The sequence below is a fragment of the Triturus cristatus genome, chromosome 2_1 (genome assembly GCF_964204655.1).
Source record: "Triturus cristatus chromosome 2_1, aTriCri1.1, whole genome shotgun sequence".
NCBI lineage: Eukaryota > Metazoa > Chordata > Amphibia > Caudata > Salamandridae > Triturus > Triturus cristatus.
Window position 1 is genome coordinate 925,684,725 of NC_140581.1, and position 17,495 is coordinate 925,702,219.

A 17,495-nucleotide genomic window follows, 5' to 3' on the forward strand; every position below is an offset into this window, starting at 1 on the left:
CGTACCGCAGAAATGGTCTCTTGAGGCCGAGGGGAAGACCTGCGGACTTGGCTGGCAGACTCTCTTGGAATTGCTGGTCTTGGAGATGCCCCTGAGCGTGAGGAGGAATGGCGCGAAGCCGACTGCGTCACCAGGACCACCGACCTGTCCGAGGCCTGTCTCGACGTCGACCGTGGTCTTGACGTCGATCTGTGACTTCGCCTTCTTTCTCGCCGGGACTCTCCGACGTCGAACGACGCCTCGGTGTGGACCGGCGTCTATGTTCAGCAGGCGAAGAATGCCGCCTCGACATGGAACGGCGGTGTGAAGCCGACGACAGAGGCCCTCTCTCCCGACGCCGAACGCCGTCTCGACGCCGGCGGAGATGCTTCCACTCTCAACGTCGACGGTACCCTCGACGCCGATAGCCGCCTGGATGACGACGGCGGAGGACTCTTCACTCTCGACGTCGATCGCTGATGGACTCGCGACGACGGAGGGGATCCTGCCCTCGACGACGGAGGGGTGACACTCGACGCCGATCGTCGCCTGGTTGACGACAGCGGAGGTTCCCTGCTCCTCGACGCCGATCGTCGCAGAGTTGACGACGGCGGAGAGGCTATGGTTCTCGACGCCGATAGACGTACCTGCTCTCGACGGCGAGCCCGCTGTCGAAGGTCTTTTTTTGGAAACATGACCTACCGGAAGATCTTTTCTCAGCGCCGGTCCCGACGCGGAGGTGGAAGGACGCGAGGACTTGCTTCTAGAAGTAGTTCTAGACCTCTTGGAGCCCTTCCTCACCGGAAATCGTCCTCTCGATGGTTGTGCCAGGCCATAAAGGCGAATTCGTTCCCTGTCCTTCAAAGTTCTCTTGGACAGGTTCTGGCAGTGAGGACATGTCTTAGAATCATGATCCTCCGGTAGACACAGGATACAGACCCTATGAGAGTCAGTCTTGACCTTCTTCTTGCCACAAGAAGGGCAAGGATCGAAAAGAGATGGCATTTTAAGGCTGAAAAAATGCCCAAGTCTGCCTAAAAAAAAAAAAGACAGCCTCTTACTTCGGTAGATGTAAAACGTCGAAGTAAGGGAAAAAACAGTTGTAAAACAGACAATATTTTCTGACAAACTCAGAAAAGAGTGGAGCTCTGTTGCCAGGATCCTTCCAGAAGGAGCCGGAAAGAACAACTGACCTAACTGTCACCCCTGAGGCATGATGGGAAGTTGGGGGGTCAGGTGTGCCTTAAAGGCACGGTGTCAAGTTTATTGCTATGCAGCTATTAGTTAGCTTTTCAGTCTTTTTAGACTGGGTATTTGCAATGCAGCCTGGGAGCTTCCTATGCTTTGTGATTTATAAGAATTTCTGCTGTTTTCTGAGCATTAAAACAGTTTCTAAACAAGTTATAATGTTGTTTCTCATGTTTATAATGCTTATTTTTTTATGTATAGTGGAAATTCCTTACAGCATGTTTCAGCTCTAGTGTTTATTGGCTGCAGTTGCTTGTTTATACATATATATGTATAGAGATATATATATGTGGGGCACATATAATATAGTGTTTCCGGGATCCCGCGAATGGGCGGGAATATTCTAATGCTTATGACTATTGATGAGGATCCCCTGGAAGAGAACTTTTAATATTCCAGTTTTTCTTTAGTCTTTAGAAGAGCATTAGGATGGTGACCAGTAGTAAAGGTAAGATTATGTTGATTTGAAGAGGTAGGCCAGAATGCTGCCTCATGGAAGCTCCAATTGCTTCAATACACAAGGGGGAGAAGAAATTAGATGCTGCAAAACAGCTGCCTGGAGGTGGATATTAATTTCCTCCAACTCACCTTGAGCTCCAGGGATGAAAGCAAGTCATATGCAGAAGATGGACAAGTGCAACTTCCAAAAAGGGGGGGGGGGTCATCATTCTGTACTGTATTCACCGGGGGGGGGTCATCATTCTGTACTGTAGCCACCATCTCCTGGCACATTTTCGCAAACACTAATCTGATTTTAAAGCTAAATAGTTAACAGCTGAACTGCAAACATCTTTGGGGAGAGAGAGGCTGGAACTTACTACGTACCACCGCCTCAGTACTTTCCACATGATCTTGTATCGTTTTTGGGGTGGGGTGGGTGGATACCGTTACCACTATTCTTCTAGAGACCTATGTCCTGTTATACTCAACTAATAATGTTTTATATAATCGCGCAGGAGGCGCGCCTTGTTCGCTTATCTCTTCAATGACAGTCTCATGAACCTGCCTTCTGCTGCGAGTCATCTTTACTGAGAAATCTATCTAACACTGTTTGGTGCAACATGGCAGTGAAAATTAAAATGGCACAATAACATGTTATTTAAAAGCAATTGCACTAAGAAAAAGGTTTTTATTACTGGAGGGTAAAGTTCCAATTTGCGTTTATTACCAGACTACAGCATGTGACTACAGCAAAAGTGACTAAAAAAACAAACAAACAGTTTTTATTACCACAAACTGGTTTTGCTACCACACAGATTGCACGCAACAGCTACTTTACACAGGGAAACAGCTCTCCCAATTGGTACAATAGGTCTTGAGTTGTAACCCTTTGTGTCCTGCTTTTGGTTAAATACAGGAGTTAAAACAAATGCACATGACAAACATAGCGTGGCACAAACCATCTATGTTGTTGGTTATAATTTTTTGAGTGTGGGGAGTTCCATCATGACTCACTAGAGGCTTCCATTCTCATGAGTCATGGTCCTGCCCTACACTCAACTGGGTTAATAAATATATTAGAACATTGGAATGTGGAGCACTCCATTGTAGACAATGCAGTGCTCCGTGCTTCTACGGGCCGGTAAAGGCCCGCAGAGCAACATTCCAATGTTTTACAAAAGCCTCTCGAAGCTTGAGGTGATTTAAATCTCCGAGCTTCGAGAAGCCTTTGTTTAATTTGTTAGAACATTCTGCCCTCTAGTGGCAGAATGTTCTAATAGCCTTATAGCCCTTCGTAGCAGGGCTATACCGCTATTAAAGTCCCGCTGCTTTTGTTAAAGTCCCTCGCCTTCGGCTCGGGCCTTTAACGCTGCAGCGGGCCTTTGATAGCTGGTATAGCCGCTACGGCGGGCTATAAGGCTATATTAGCGCTCTGCATATCTGCATATATACTATAATATCACTAATCATCCTCCTTCTGAATTTCCCTTGCACGGTCTTCCTGTTCCCAGCCAGTAACACTTATGGGTCACTCCGCACAGTACTCTATACTAAATACAGAAAGCAGACTGTTCTTGATAAATGTACATTTTCATCTAACTATATTGGAAACTACATCAAGGCGGATATCTTTAATGTTCCATAGTTTTCCTCCATTATGGCTGTGCAAAATGGATCAACTGAAAGTCCATGAAAATGTTATATATATATATATATATATATATATATATATATATATATATATATATATATATAGCCCATGTTGGGCGAATGAGTCATGCCGAAGCGCCTGCTTATCTAAATAAAAAGAAATCACGCACCAACTCGGAGTCCGTGTCCCTATCTTCGCCTCGTACTCGAAACAAACTGTGGGAACTCTGGTATATATTTTTCGATTCCGCCCCCCCCCCTCAATCCAAATTTAATTGGCTTGAATAACCTGGTCTCACATTTCCTATCCACGTTTTAACTTCACACCTGCATTGTGAGAATTTCAAAATCTATCCAGCAGATATGGGTGGAAGGCATGGGAGGGAGATTGTCACTTTGTGTAATTTACAAACAAGTCTAAGTTTGCTGTCTTTGATTGAAGTTAGCAGTGGCAGCTAGTGACAGTTGAAAGTGTTGAAGCATAAAAAGTTACTTTTTGAGTAGCGAGCACCGCATTTTCCTTTACTTTCACCTTTTCATTATTTGAAAGACTGTGTACCCCAATGATGGGCGACCTCCATCATACACAATTACAGCTTGAATATGTGACCACTGCCATGTGCTCTCTCTGTAAAAAGGCCAAGGATTAGATGGCCATGTATTCTGAACACGTTTTGGACCGACTGAGGCGCTGTGAGAAACTAGCATTGCCTTCAGCACCCCGCAGGAGCGCTACACCAAAATGTGCCACGCGTGTGACATCATCATGAGACTAACTGTGTAGTGTGCAACAGGATCCTGTGTTTTCCAAGTCCAACATAGTAGCAAATACCAAAGGGAGGGAAAGTGGAAGAATGTCCTAACGCACCCCCATAGGGAGATGGTGAGGATATTGTGAGCCATCCCCTGCTATTGGGCCTCGACACACAACCAAACATCTCGCCAGATAATTTGCATTAGCCTACTGATGTGCAGTTCAATGTTATGACATATACATAACACGTCTTGTTCTATCTGCCCAAGTACAAATGACTCTTGTATCCTTTCCCCTGACAAACCTAGCACTGTGCTCACAAAGTGACAGTACTTCCTTAGTCACAGAGCTTTTATTTTTTCACACCCTGCGAAATCGATGTATTCTATGGCCTCCCAGTTCTATGAAAAGGAGGAAACCAAGGTACTCAGATCTAAAGTAATTATCCAAGGATCACACAATGTGTACATAGTAGATCCAGAATTAGAAACTCAACGACATCTTTTGTGGATTTTTCAAGTAAACTACACGTGGCTAATTCAAAGAACCACAGCAGGTCTCAGGGCCAACAGGATACACTTTATAGCTCTGTACCCTCGTCAAATTAGTTTTACTTCGTTTGAAAAAGGTACTTTGTTTAAATATTTATTTTTTTTAAACCTGAAAACGTCCATGTGATAACAAAAGTACTTACTGATGTTTAGAATGTGCAGGGAAAGACCCCAAAAGACACAGGACACCATCTGTTTGGTGTCTTCGTAGAATGTAGAGCTGCAGTACTCACTCATCCCAGAAATCACATGTGAGGACTCTAAGCAGCAGGCTCTTTCCAGGCCTTGATTCAGAGTTCCTAGCGCTTATCTGCCTCAGAGGCAGCGCTCTGTTAAAGTCCATTTGATTACTGGAGGTTAGTGAGCTGTGTATAGATCTGTATTATACATGCAGCGAGTTGGAGACCCCTCATCGATGCGGTTAGCCCTACAGTAAGTGTTCACTCTCACCTGGCGGCTTCAATTGCCACATTAACGGTCCTGTATCCATGTCTCGGAAGCTACCTGCCCACCATTTCTGAGAACATACCAATCCTAGACACCCAACATCTGGAAGCCCCCCCCCCCCCCCCCATGCAGCACTTGGCCGTACAAGGTTATTTATTTTTTGCCGGTTTCCATGGCACTGGCGCATTTTGGGAGTGAGGTGAGGGGACGGCAGTTGAAGCAAATTTGCAGTTCAGATTTTCCAAAACCACGTTGGTATTTACCAGCAACAATTGGTGTTCCCAGAAGCCACAGAGGTGACTCAGAAGTGCCCAATTCCCTTAAAAGGGTGAATAGTCAGCAAAACTAACTGATCCTGGAGATGCTATCAGATCATTTTCAGCATGAGAGAAGCACCAGCATTGGTTGAAGCAGGCGAACGCAGTGCTCCTTTTAAGACTAGGAGCCTGTGTCTCCAGTCTGCCTGGCTGTTATACAGCTCAGACTGGTGTGATCTTAAGTGCGCATGTACGAGTCAGTCGCAAGACAGCTGGCCAATCCGACATTCACTTTATGCAGTTCATTCCTGCTTCCAATCAGCAGCAGGAATAGCCCCGCCTCCGCCCTCATACTCCAGGTGAAACAGTGGCACTTCACTTTGTAAAAAATGTTAATGACCATTTTATTTAATTTACATTTGCTGCTGCACTCGCAGCAGGCGGGGTGGCACTCTTACGCCCTAAAGGTGGAACCGCCAATGTAAGCTAGGCCAATCACCTCTTGTTCAAAATATAGTAGCAACTCTACACGGTCTTCCACAAATACGCTCCTAAAGGTGGAGAGCAGACCAACCCAAAAAATTAGGCGCCACTTTCTGATTATTTCTTAATTATGTTCAGTATTGCAGGCTAATTCTTAAAGATAGCAGTATCCTCAGTAAATTACAGCCAAGGCTCATCCTCATCACGAAGTGCAATTATTTATCATTACAGCCCCACATTCCCTATTATAAGGGCACATTCATCATAGTACCGCGACTAGTGATAAACAGGGGATCAAATGCATAAGCAGTAAATGAATCAAGGGATTTTATTGACAAAAACACATTTAAAACCTCACCCTCACTCAATACATGGGATTTCTTGCCGGCAAATTAACTCAAATAGTCTAGGATGAAAAATATACAACTAAGAAACCTTTTGTAAAAAAAAAAAAAAAAAAAAAAAGGGAGAAAACAGGGCGGGCAGACTCAGGTATGTAACCTACTGAATTCCACAGATCATTTTTTGAAGTCACATATGCATGCTAATTTAATCCCTTATAAAGCGATCCTCGCAGAGCATACACTTTTATTACACAAGCCCCTTCCTCAGACCTAGAGAATAGCCACAATGTATGTAAAGATAGTGTGCCCACCTGTGTGTTCCACAATCCCACTGCCAACTACTGGACAGAGGTGCAATGGCTCATGCTGGGCAGAACAATGGCATATAGAATCGATCTTACCAATCTCCCCCCCCCCCCACCCTGGGGGGTTTGATTATTCAACAAGAGAGCTTGAATCCACCGAGAGAAATCAGAGAAAGGCGTTACTTGCAAGTAACCGCTTTTATAACGAATTAGCAGAGGAACATTATGCAACAACAAAGTAAGATTCCATTGCTTTGATGTGATGATCACATCTCAGACTAGATATATGTGTTCAAAGAGAGATATACCTGTGTAACTTCCAAGTTTAGGGTGAACAATATTCACTTTTCCATATTTCTCTGCCTCAAGAGCAGCTTTAGCAGACCAGGCTCCAGTGACGACATAGTCTGCACATCTGCTTCCCTTCAAGCCGATTAGGTTCAGGGGCACTGAACAAAACTGGCCCGATCCACCCCCCTGCAGGAAAAGGACCTTGTAGTTTTCTGGGATATTCCTGTGGTACAGAGAAGAAGAACATACATTCCATTAGTAAAGGAACAGAAACATGGAATTCAAGAAAGCCTCACTTGCACTTCACACAGTAGCAACAAGGATTAGGCAATTCACAGCTATGTAAACATATCATTTTATGTTTACTAAGCAGGAGTATGAAACAGAGATCACATTCACCGAAAGTAAACTTACAATAATTCACGTAGCAGGTTTTCACTTGTGTTGAGAATCTTTGTGAAATCCGATGATCTGTGGCTCATTTCTGAATAAAAAGCAAGATAAAATAATTGTATTCCAGTGACTCAAATTTCAGTATCCTTCCTCAGTTCATCTCCACAAGCCTTTATCCACCAACAGCCTCCTCCCTACTAGCAAATCGTGTCTGCCAGCCTTACCAAATTTAGGAAGCCTCACAATATCTGATCGCCTTTGGCAATCCAATGCTAAGAGAAGTCAAATGTCAGGAGCGAGAAGAACATCGGACAAAGGAATGACTTTGCCTTCCAAACGACGGGCTATTGGATAACCCCTTTCAGCCCCGTTCAAGCCAGAGGGCACCAGGAACATACAGCTCCTCCAGTGGAGGGAAAACGCAAAACACCAATACAAACACATTGCGGTGCCACACAAAATGGATGCAACAAATAATCTTGTATCACTAGGTTATTTTTTTGGAAAAATGGAAAGCACCCATTTTCTTCTATCTGAAGCATTTACCAGACCAATTTGGAATAATGATTAAAAACAAATTGAACAGATACTGCCTGACATGCTTACCCAGAATACTAATACCAAGTCCTCTGTAGTTCACCAGTTCCTTCTGTGCTTCAAGCAGAACCTGTAGGATGTCAAACAGTATCAAAGTCAAATCTCAAATATCAAAAGTAATTTGCTGTAGCAACTGGGTCACACATTGAGTAAAATTGCAGTTTGTGTTGCAAGTTGCAAAATAGGCAAAAAAATAATTGACACCTGGGCTCACTCTGGCGTGCTTGCTGGTTGCTACTATTGGGATTACCAATGCTGGTAAAATGATGCCTGTATTGACAAAACTAATAGCAGTAGCCGGAGATCCTGGAATGGGATTTTCTATACTTTCAAGTTGGCTGCCATGTTATGCTACATGCAACAGGATGGCTATTATGGAATGGTATTTTCTATACTTCTAAGTTGGCCGTCTGTCATGTGCTAAATGCAATGAGACAGCCATCTGGGAAATATAGAAAATACTAACCCATTCAAAGATGGCTGACTACTGCTACTAACATTGCAAATGCTGCTGCAATAAGACAAGTATTGGCAAAGCACGCAGAGAGAGGAGAAGGCACCGAGCGCACATGTGCACTGGAGAGAGCAGAATACACCTCCCTCTGTGGCAGAGGATGACTTGGGCGTTTGTGTGTGTGGGGGGAGGGGGGAGGGGAGAGAGTATTAGGAAAACGAGAAGCTCATGCACTTCTGTGCTAAATACCATGGTGGGTAAAGAAATAAGAAACTGACAGACATAAATGCGCTCCACTCATAAGCATAAGGGCAAACTCAAAGCCTACTCGAAGAATATTTTAAAGTATTAGTTACAACTCAGTCTGCAACAGAAAGCCAAAGCTGTATTTAGTGACATCATACATTTATTTTTATTTTTTTTAAATGAGGCACTTTCAGGGTGTATTTTAGCTTACTAACAAAAGTTTGCAAAATTAGATTTTCTTGCCAGCTTTAACTTATTTCATGTTCACGCATGTTAAAGACCACCCTTTGTTCCAGGTCTATTTACCAGGCAGGTCGCTCCCCTCACCGCCACGCAGCCCCCTGTGTGACCACTGACCGCTGCTGCATTGTGTCTGCCTGCATTAGAGTGACTGTGCCCTCCTTCTCTTCTGTACCCACGAGTGAGTGATTCTCCCCCACTGTACCTGTGTATTTTGCTGCCTTGATTGTCCCCCTCTCCTTTGGTGCCCAGATTGTGTCCCTTTTTTCTTCTGTCATTCCCCGCGTCTCCCCCTTCGCCGCCCATTTCCCACCGCCGCGTCCCATAGCTCCGCCCCCTCGCACCCTATTGGCCGCCCCGCTCCCACCTCCCAGCTGCTCCTCCCTCCCTCTCCCACTCATATAGAGGCCGCGCAGCGGACGTGCGCAGCGGGCGCGCCGCTGGCAAGCCCATCTGCGCCAGTCCGCGCCTGGCCCGCGCCCAGCGCCAGACCCCCTGGCCCCCGCAGATGCCAGCCCACCCGCAAGACCTACAACGCCGCCACTCTCATCGCACTCGGCTGCTGCAGAGCCACCCCAAGACGCACCCACGGACCCTTCACCTGCCAATCCTGCAAGTTCTCCTGCATCCGGACCCGTACCGCACCCGCCAAGCCAAGCACCAACAGCAACCACCTGAAGCACCTGAAGTGCATCCTGCTCAACACCCACTCTGTCCACAGGCACACAGTGGAACTCTGGAACCTGCTCGACGCCACATGCCCAGACGTCGCCTTCCTCACGGAAACCTGGATGAACGCCTCCTCAGCACCCGCCATCGCCATCCCGGACAGATACAAGATCACCCGGAGGGACCGCGCCAACCAGAATGGAGGAGGCATCGCCATCGTCCACAAGAACACCATCCGCATCACGACCAACTCCGAAGACACCCTCACAGCCGCCGAACACCTGCACTTCCAGATCCACACCGACCCCAAGACCACCCTCATCTACGGACCCCCGGGACCTCGCACACAATTCAGCGAAGACATCGCCGACTTCATCAGCCCGCACGCCCTCCCCTCCGCTGACTACATCCTCCTCGGGGACCTCAACTTCCACCTGGAGAACAACAACGACCGCAACACCACCACCCTGCTGGACAACCTCGCCAACCTCGGACTCAAGCAACTGGTGACCACCCCCACCCACTACGCCGGCCACACGCTCGACCCAGTCTTCTCCTCCAGCAAGGACATCACCTTCAGCCACGCCACCGGACTCCACTGGACAGACCACAGCTGCGTCCACTTCAGCAGGACCACGACTCACCACCACCTGCAACTGGTCCCCCGCAGAAGCTGGAACAAGATCACTGCCGACCAGCTCACCACATCCCTGAGCCAGAACCCCCCCCACCAGATCAGCGAACCCCAACCAAGCCGCCGACAACCTCACGAAATGGATCAGCAACTGCGGAGACGACCTCGCTCCACTGAAGACCCCCCCCGCCAGACCCGGCACCAAGAAAGCATCTTGGTTTACCGACGAACTCAAAGAGCTCCAAGAAGAACTGCCGGGCCCTCGAGAAAGCCTGGCGCAGAGACCCAACTACACACATGACCACCCTCAAGCTCGCCACTCGAAGACATCACCAGATTATCCACGCCACCAAGAAATCCGCATTCAAGGAACGACTGGACAACAACGCCCGCAACAGCAAGGAACTCTTCAACATCGTCAAAGAGCTCTCAAACCCCAGCGCCGGAAACAACGACATCACGCCCTCGCAAGACCTCTGCAACTCGCTCGCCTCGTTCTTCCACAGCAAGATCGCAGACATACACAACAGTTTCAGCACACAGCCAACGCACCCTACGACCAGAACAACGCCCCCCACCACCACCCTCCGCGCCTGGACCCCAGTCAACACCGAAGACACCATCCGCACGATGAACTCCATCCACTCAGGATCTCCAACCGACCCCTGCCCTCACCACGTCTTCAACAAGGCCGACTCCCTCATCGCACCCCACCTGCGGGACATCATCAACGCCTCCTTCGACACCGCCACCTTCCCAGAGAGCTGGAAGCACGCCGAACTCAGCGCCCTACTGAAGAAACCATCAGCGGACCCCACCGACCTCAAAAACTACCGCCCCATCTCACTCCTTCCTTTTCCGGCCAAAGTCATCGAGAAAACCGTCAACAGACAACTGGCCGCCTTCCTCGAGACGAACGGATCCCTCAACCACTCGCAGTCCAGCTTCCGGGCCAACCACAGCACCGAGACCGCCCTCATCGCAGCCACCGACGGCATCCGAGCTTTGCTCAACAACGGGGAAACAACGGCCCTCATCCTCCTGGACCTCTCCGCGGCGTTCGACACGGTCTGCCACCGCACCCTAGTGCAGCGCCTCAACAACATCGGTATCCAGGAGAAGGCACTGGAATGGATCATCTCCTTCCTCGCCGGAAGAACACAGAGAGTCCGCCTACCCCAGTTCAGATCCGAGGCCACCGAAGTCATCTGCGGCGTACCACAAGGATCATCACTCAGCCCCACCCTCTTCAACGTCTACATGAGCCCCCTCGCAGCCATCGCACGCCAACACAACCTCAACATCATCTCCTACGCCGACGACACCCAGCTGATCCTCTCCCTCACCAACGACCCCGCCACCGCCAGAACCAACCTACACGAAGGGATGAAAAACGTAGCCGAGTGGATGACGAACAGCCGCCTGAAACTGAACTCAGATAAGACGGAAGTCCTCATCCTGGGATCATCACCCTCCGCCTGGGACGACTCCTGGTGGTCCCCTGCCCTTGGCAGCGCACCCAAACCAACAGACCACGCACGCAACCTGGGCTTAGTCCTGGACTCCTCCCTCTCCATGACCAGACAAGTCAACGCCGTCTCCGCATCATGCTTCAACATCCTACGCATGCTACGCAAGATCTTCCGGTGGATCCCCACCGAAACCAGGAAGACTGTCACCCAGGCCCTCGTCACCAGCCGACTGGACTACAGCAACTCCCTCTACGCCGGAACCACAGCCAAACTCCAGAAACGACTCCAGCGCATCCAGAACGCCTCAGCACGCCTCATTCTGGACATTCCCCGACACAGCCACATCTCCGTACACCTGAGAAACCTGCACTGGCTCCCAGTCAGCAAGAGAATCACGTTCCGACTCCTCACCCACGCACACAAAGCTCTCCACAACCAAGGCCAAAGATACATGTTTATTAATGTTTTTGTATGAATGCGCACACTGTATGAAAATAAGCGTTGCCTACATGCCAAAATACATCTTTTATGCAAAAGCACATATTACACTGTAGTCAGAGGCGCAACTTGAGCCAAATTTCGTGGGGGGGGGGGGCTAAGAAAAAATTGGGGGGGGCTGAATCTTTAAGCAATAGGCAGAGTAGAGCTGATTGGGGGGGTGGCTGAATCTTTAAGCAATAGGCAGAGTGGGGCTGCAGAGGCTCTTAGAAGGGGTGAAACAACAGCAAGGCCTCATTAACATGCAAATAGTCTTTTAAAGACCTGTGCAGTGCTCGGATGCGGCTGTGTGTGTGCCTGGGAAGCTGTCTCATCCCGGGCTGCCACACACGACGGGGGAGGCTGAAGCCCTTTGAGTCCAATGGCTGTAGTAGTCTCCAACACTGAAAGAGACTTCTCATTGTGAGGACGGCCACTTTATTCAACAGCAGAATGTTGTCATTCTGATTTTAATTAAGCACAATCCCGTAACTCGCACCGGTCCAGCTTGGTGGACGTGGCTGACTGATTGCAAGGAATTCTTATGTGAGCAGTGATAACCTTCCCGGATCTGTTAAACTATTGCTCTTTGAAATCACATGACCGATAAGTGGCAGGTAGAGCGCTGACCAACTGTGTGCCGCTAAGCGCACAGGGGCCGACTGACTCTGCCGCGTCTTGGATTTCTCTTTAAGCACGGCTGTGGCAGGGGCTCCCCGCCGTAATTTATACGGCCAGCAGCGTAGGATTGTATGCCTGAACACAAATACTTTCAGAACCAAGAGGAGCTTGTGGCAGGCTACGCAGCAAGGAGTGGGACGCGCCCAGGTAAGGCAGAGGCAGCGCACAGTCAATTAACAAGGAGGATTCTGGAATATCAGAGAGCACAACCTCGACTGTAGAGGGAGGACCAGAGAGGCAGAAACCTGAAACCATTGCTATTCCACTATGAGAAGCATCTCAAGAAGGAGTCAACAGCTGGTAGGAGGTAACTTCCCTGAATAATTACATTAAGGTGGGCAGGGTCCCAAAGGGTCTTCAAAATCTCACAACACCTATATACCAAAATCCCCACCCCTAAATTACTCGAAGAATGGTCAGCATTTATGGCTTCTACGTGTAAAAACAGGATGGGCTTACTTTCCAGATACGCCAACCTTGAGCTTGAACAAGTGTGTGAAGAAAAGAAAAAGAAAAAAAAAAAAAAAAAAAAAAAAAAACACACGATCAAGGAGACCTTAGGTAAACACCTGCCGCAAGAGGAGGTGAAGATTTTACTAACTGATGGAGCAGAGATCAGACAAATACGAGGGCGAGGTAAAGCAGAAAAAGAAGCTCAAGTCCTTGAAGGACAAAGAAGATTATGCCAGCGGGCGTATATTGACCTTTGGTAGAAGATATGAAGGTGCACTCAGACAAAATAAGCAACAGTGGGCCCTCAGGGAGCAGGAACTGGTAATATCCGAATCAGGATGGAGCCATACGATTGGCAAGATGGCGGCTGGTCACTCGGCCGAGTGAGCGCTCGTTGCCTACCGTCCGTGTCTTCCCTCTGATGCAAAGCGGATCGACATACGGACATATGGAGACGCCTAGTAGAGAAGAATAAGGAGACTGAGTGAGAGAGGAGTGAAGATACCGATATCGTGGAATGCTGTGGGCGCTCCTTACCTCGCGGCATCTTTCTGTGGCCGACTGCTGCGATCCCGGTCCTGCGGTGTTTGGTGTGCTCTACGGCGGCTCCTGGTGCTGCGTGGATACACCCTCGGCCTGGCTGGAATACAAGAAGGGATGTCTCCGAAGAACTCGAGAGCAGGTAAGATGCGAGCAGGGAAGACGCGAGCTGTTGGGGTAAATGCCCCGCTACTCAGCAAAGCCGTGGAAAGCGACCAAAACGATCCAAACAAACAACGAGGTGGATAGACTGCAAAAGATGGTTCAGCAGGCAATGCTGAGGCCCAAAAGAAAGTCACCCCTGCAATATTTCTGGCGGCGAAGCGAGGAGGGAAGCAGAATCAAAGCACCGACACCGCTGAGGGGGCAGAGACATTGGCAAACTCTGTGGAGGTGAGCGAGGCACAAGGCGGGGCCACAGCACTAAGTTTGACTGAAATAATGGAGTAGGGAGGGAGAGATCCGAGGGTCTCTCTGACAGTCTAATAAATAGACAGAGCAGTGGGGGTCTATCAATAATGGGAGACCCAGATAAATTGGGTGCCCGGAAATGGGAGTGGTGACAGCAGCTGATGGTGGACTACCCCAGGAGCAGAAAGGAGGCTCTAATGTTGGGTCAGAGACTGAGGCGACCAATATACAAGAGCCAGATATAGATGGTCCTTTCTTTTCATTGTGAGATCACTCGAGCTCTTCGGGGGATGCATCCCTGCAGATATCAGAGGATCTCCTCAACCTATCAAATAGACGCTGGAGTGATACTAGCAGTATATGCTTGGTAGAAGAAACCCTGAGAAGAAGTGATAGAATATACACTACCGGGACTATACGCAAGAAAACCGGTCCACAGATATCAGATCAAGCTAGTGGTCAAGTAGATCCAGGCCAGCACTCCACGGGAAGGGCAGTAGAGCAATCGGGAGGTATTTCCCTAACTCTTATATACAAGACAAAGATGGCCCATAGGGAAGAAGGTCGGGCAGAAATTTTAAAAACACAAGGTGCCTGTAGAAAATTACAGAACTCTGTCCGACGGATTACCAAAACATGTTCTGAAATCGGGGAAAGAATAATAACGGCAGCAGAGACCCGCATTTCCACCTTAGAGGATGAGATGGTGGTACAGAGGACGACAACCGAGGCATTAACAACGCATAGGGATGACTTATCCTGGAAGATCGGGGACATGGAAAACCGCCTAAGGTGGCCTAAAGAATTCCTGGTATACCCGAAGGGGTTGAGGGGGCAGATCCCTGCAAATTTGTTGTTAAACTTCCCTCCCTCCACCCCCCCCCACCCCCGAGGCATTTCCTGAGCTAGCCCAATGGTCCTGGGAAACTGAGATACAGAGGGCTCACAGATTCCCATTCCAAGTAAAACACAATCAGGCCAATACAAGACCTAGAGCTATATTGATATGTGGCCAGACAGGCACTATTTGACTTAGGTAGGCCAGACAGACAGCGGAAAGCAGCAGGAGTTGAATTCTTTGTTCGTCCTGATTTTTGCCCCACTACTGTGGAAAAACGATGGCAACTTAGACAACTAATCGTGCCTTTTCAAGAGAAGAGGGCACAAGCATTTCTTCTAGCTCCTGCCGAATTAAAAATTCTCTATAAAACAAGATTTTTCTCCTCCGAATTGAAGGCGAAAGATTATCTGCAAGAGATTAAGCACTAGGGAAAGAACACATGTACATGTAATGATGGTCATATGCAGATACTATAAGTAACAAATTGAAATTGTTTGCGCTGCTTCTCTAAGATAACGGAGTGTGAATTGTTTTTTTCTGTAGGTCTTTCCAAGCTTTGGAGAGGAGGGAGGCTGCCAGAGGGGTTGGGGGGGGGGGGGGGGGGGGGGTAAAATTGGTAACAAAAGCCAGTAGCCGTTTTAGGATTCACGAAGGAAAGATAGGAGAAAGAGGCAGCCAAGAAGGGCAGGTAAGTCTATATAGTGTCCCAAACCAGGTCGATGGCAGGTTTAACAGTGTGCACATTTAATGAAGGCCTCAACGATAGGGGGAAGCGGCAAAGAGTAGCCTACGAAATAAGGAACATGTCACCCGATATAGTTTGTATCCAAGAGACACATGTCCCTTGGAACAAAACTACTATTTGAGAGCGCTTGGTTTGGAGATGCAGGTGCGCACCACACAAGGGACCACTACCCGTGGGGTCGCTATACTGTCCAAAAAGCGTCTTTTAAAAACGAGTAAAACAGCTGCAGATAAATATGGGCGATGGGCCATGATGGAATGTATTGTGGCTAATAAGAATTGCACAATATGCTCGGTCTACGGTTCCAGTCATGATGAGGAGCAAGTTATTGAATATCTCAATATGGTTTTAGCTAATTGGGCAATTCCAGTGATTTTGACTGGCGATTTTAATATTCAACTTGAAGATATCAATAAAGGGCCCGGAGGAGATAAATATGTTGGTAAGAAACCCAAAGTTTATAAAGCTCTACAACAGCTCCTCCATGAACATGGTCTACTTGATGTATGGCCTAGGCTAAATCACCCGAACCAGGGTATACGCATAACTCGTGCCCCCACCGGAAGCTCACCAGATTAGATTACTTTTTTATAGCTAAAACGCTCCTAAAAGACGCACAAATATCGATTTATCCTCGTATAACATCGCATCATAATCTAGTCATACTGAAGCTTGCAATGTCTGGTTTAATGCGACCTAGAAGTACATTTTCTTTCGACAAAAAACTATTTTTTGGAAACCTTTATTACAGATTTCAAGAGATATACAAGTATGGGCCTACAACCTTCAGGCCGGCCGCTAGTAGACAGTGAGACCATGAAACATATTCATAAACACAAGCAGCAAGCAGTAAAAAGTCCCACAGATCAAAAAAAAAAAACTATTATTAAATGAGGAGTTTGTTGCTCATATTCATAAATGGGCGACAGAATTTTTGGCTATAAATCGCGGCTCTACTAAATTAGGTACGGTCTGGGATGCAATGAAAGCAGGACTCAGGGGAGGGGAGATACTGGGTTTTGGCCTACGCATACAGAAACAACTCAGACAACATCAGATGCAATTATATGAGGAGTTACGTCGTTCAGAATGTAGACTAATCGAGGCAGTTAGTGATAAGGCAGACATTGCACAGGCACAAACAGAGGTGGCTTGGGGCAAGTCTAAGATTAACGAGGAATGGGATAAAGATATTGCCAAAAAATACCATCTTTTTAGGAAAGACTGCTATGAGTTTGGGGAAACAACAGGCAGATGCCTAGTGAAAAAGATCAGATGCAAGGAGGTTAAGAACACTATAGTGGCAATTGAGGACTGGACAGGGAATACAATAGAAACATCAGAGGGTATCCTAGAGGTGTTTAGAACATTTTACGAGAAGTTGTAGTCAGAGGATGATCATAGTATAGATGGTCAGGAGGAGCTATATAAGGACCCTCACAGGATAATCTTGGATGAAGAAGATAAGAGGGCATTAGAGGAGCCAATATCAATGCAGTAGCGGATAGACGCTGTGGGCTCATTGGCTATGGGAAAAGCTGCAGGGCCCCGATAGACTCCCACTAGAAATATATACGCTATTGCTATCAGAAATTCAGGCAGATATGCTTGCGGTGTGTTAGGATGCACAAAAAGGGGCTGCTCCGTTATCCTGGGATGAGGCAAGCATTGTGTCTTTAAAAAAAAGAAAAACCTCCTACACTCCCAGGGTCATTTAGACCAATATCCCTAATCAACTGCAATTGTAAAATCTACGCAAAAATTTGAGACAAGTCTATCGCAGGTTATCAATGCCCTGGTTCCAGTTCACCAGCACAGGTTTATACCAGGTAGAGACACGGTCAACCATATAAGCAGAGTAACAACATTGTTAGATCTTGCCAATACACGTA

At 47.7% G+C, this 17,495-nt stretch overlaps 1 protein-coding gene across 1 annotated transcript in view; it reads right to left on the minus strand.

Moving 5' to 3' along the window:
- The window catches only part of PSAT1 (phosphoserine aminotransferase 1), a 117,398-nt gene that overhangs the window by 64,491 nt on the left and 35,412 nt on the right, over positions 1–17,495 (minus strand). Inside the window, exons 2-4 of the mRNA XM_085633269.1 lie at positions 7,750–7,810; positions 7,165–7,234; positions 6,768–6,973 (exon numbers count right to left, since the gene is read on the minus strand). Of these exons, the coding sequence (XP_085489395.1) occupies positions 6,768–6,973; positions 7,165–7,234; positions 7,750–7,810 (337 nt within the window). The remainder of the gene's footprint in view (positions 1–6,767; positions 6,974–7,164; positions 7,235–7,749; positions 7,811–17,495) is intronic.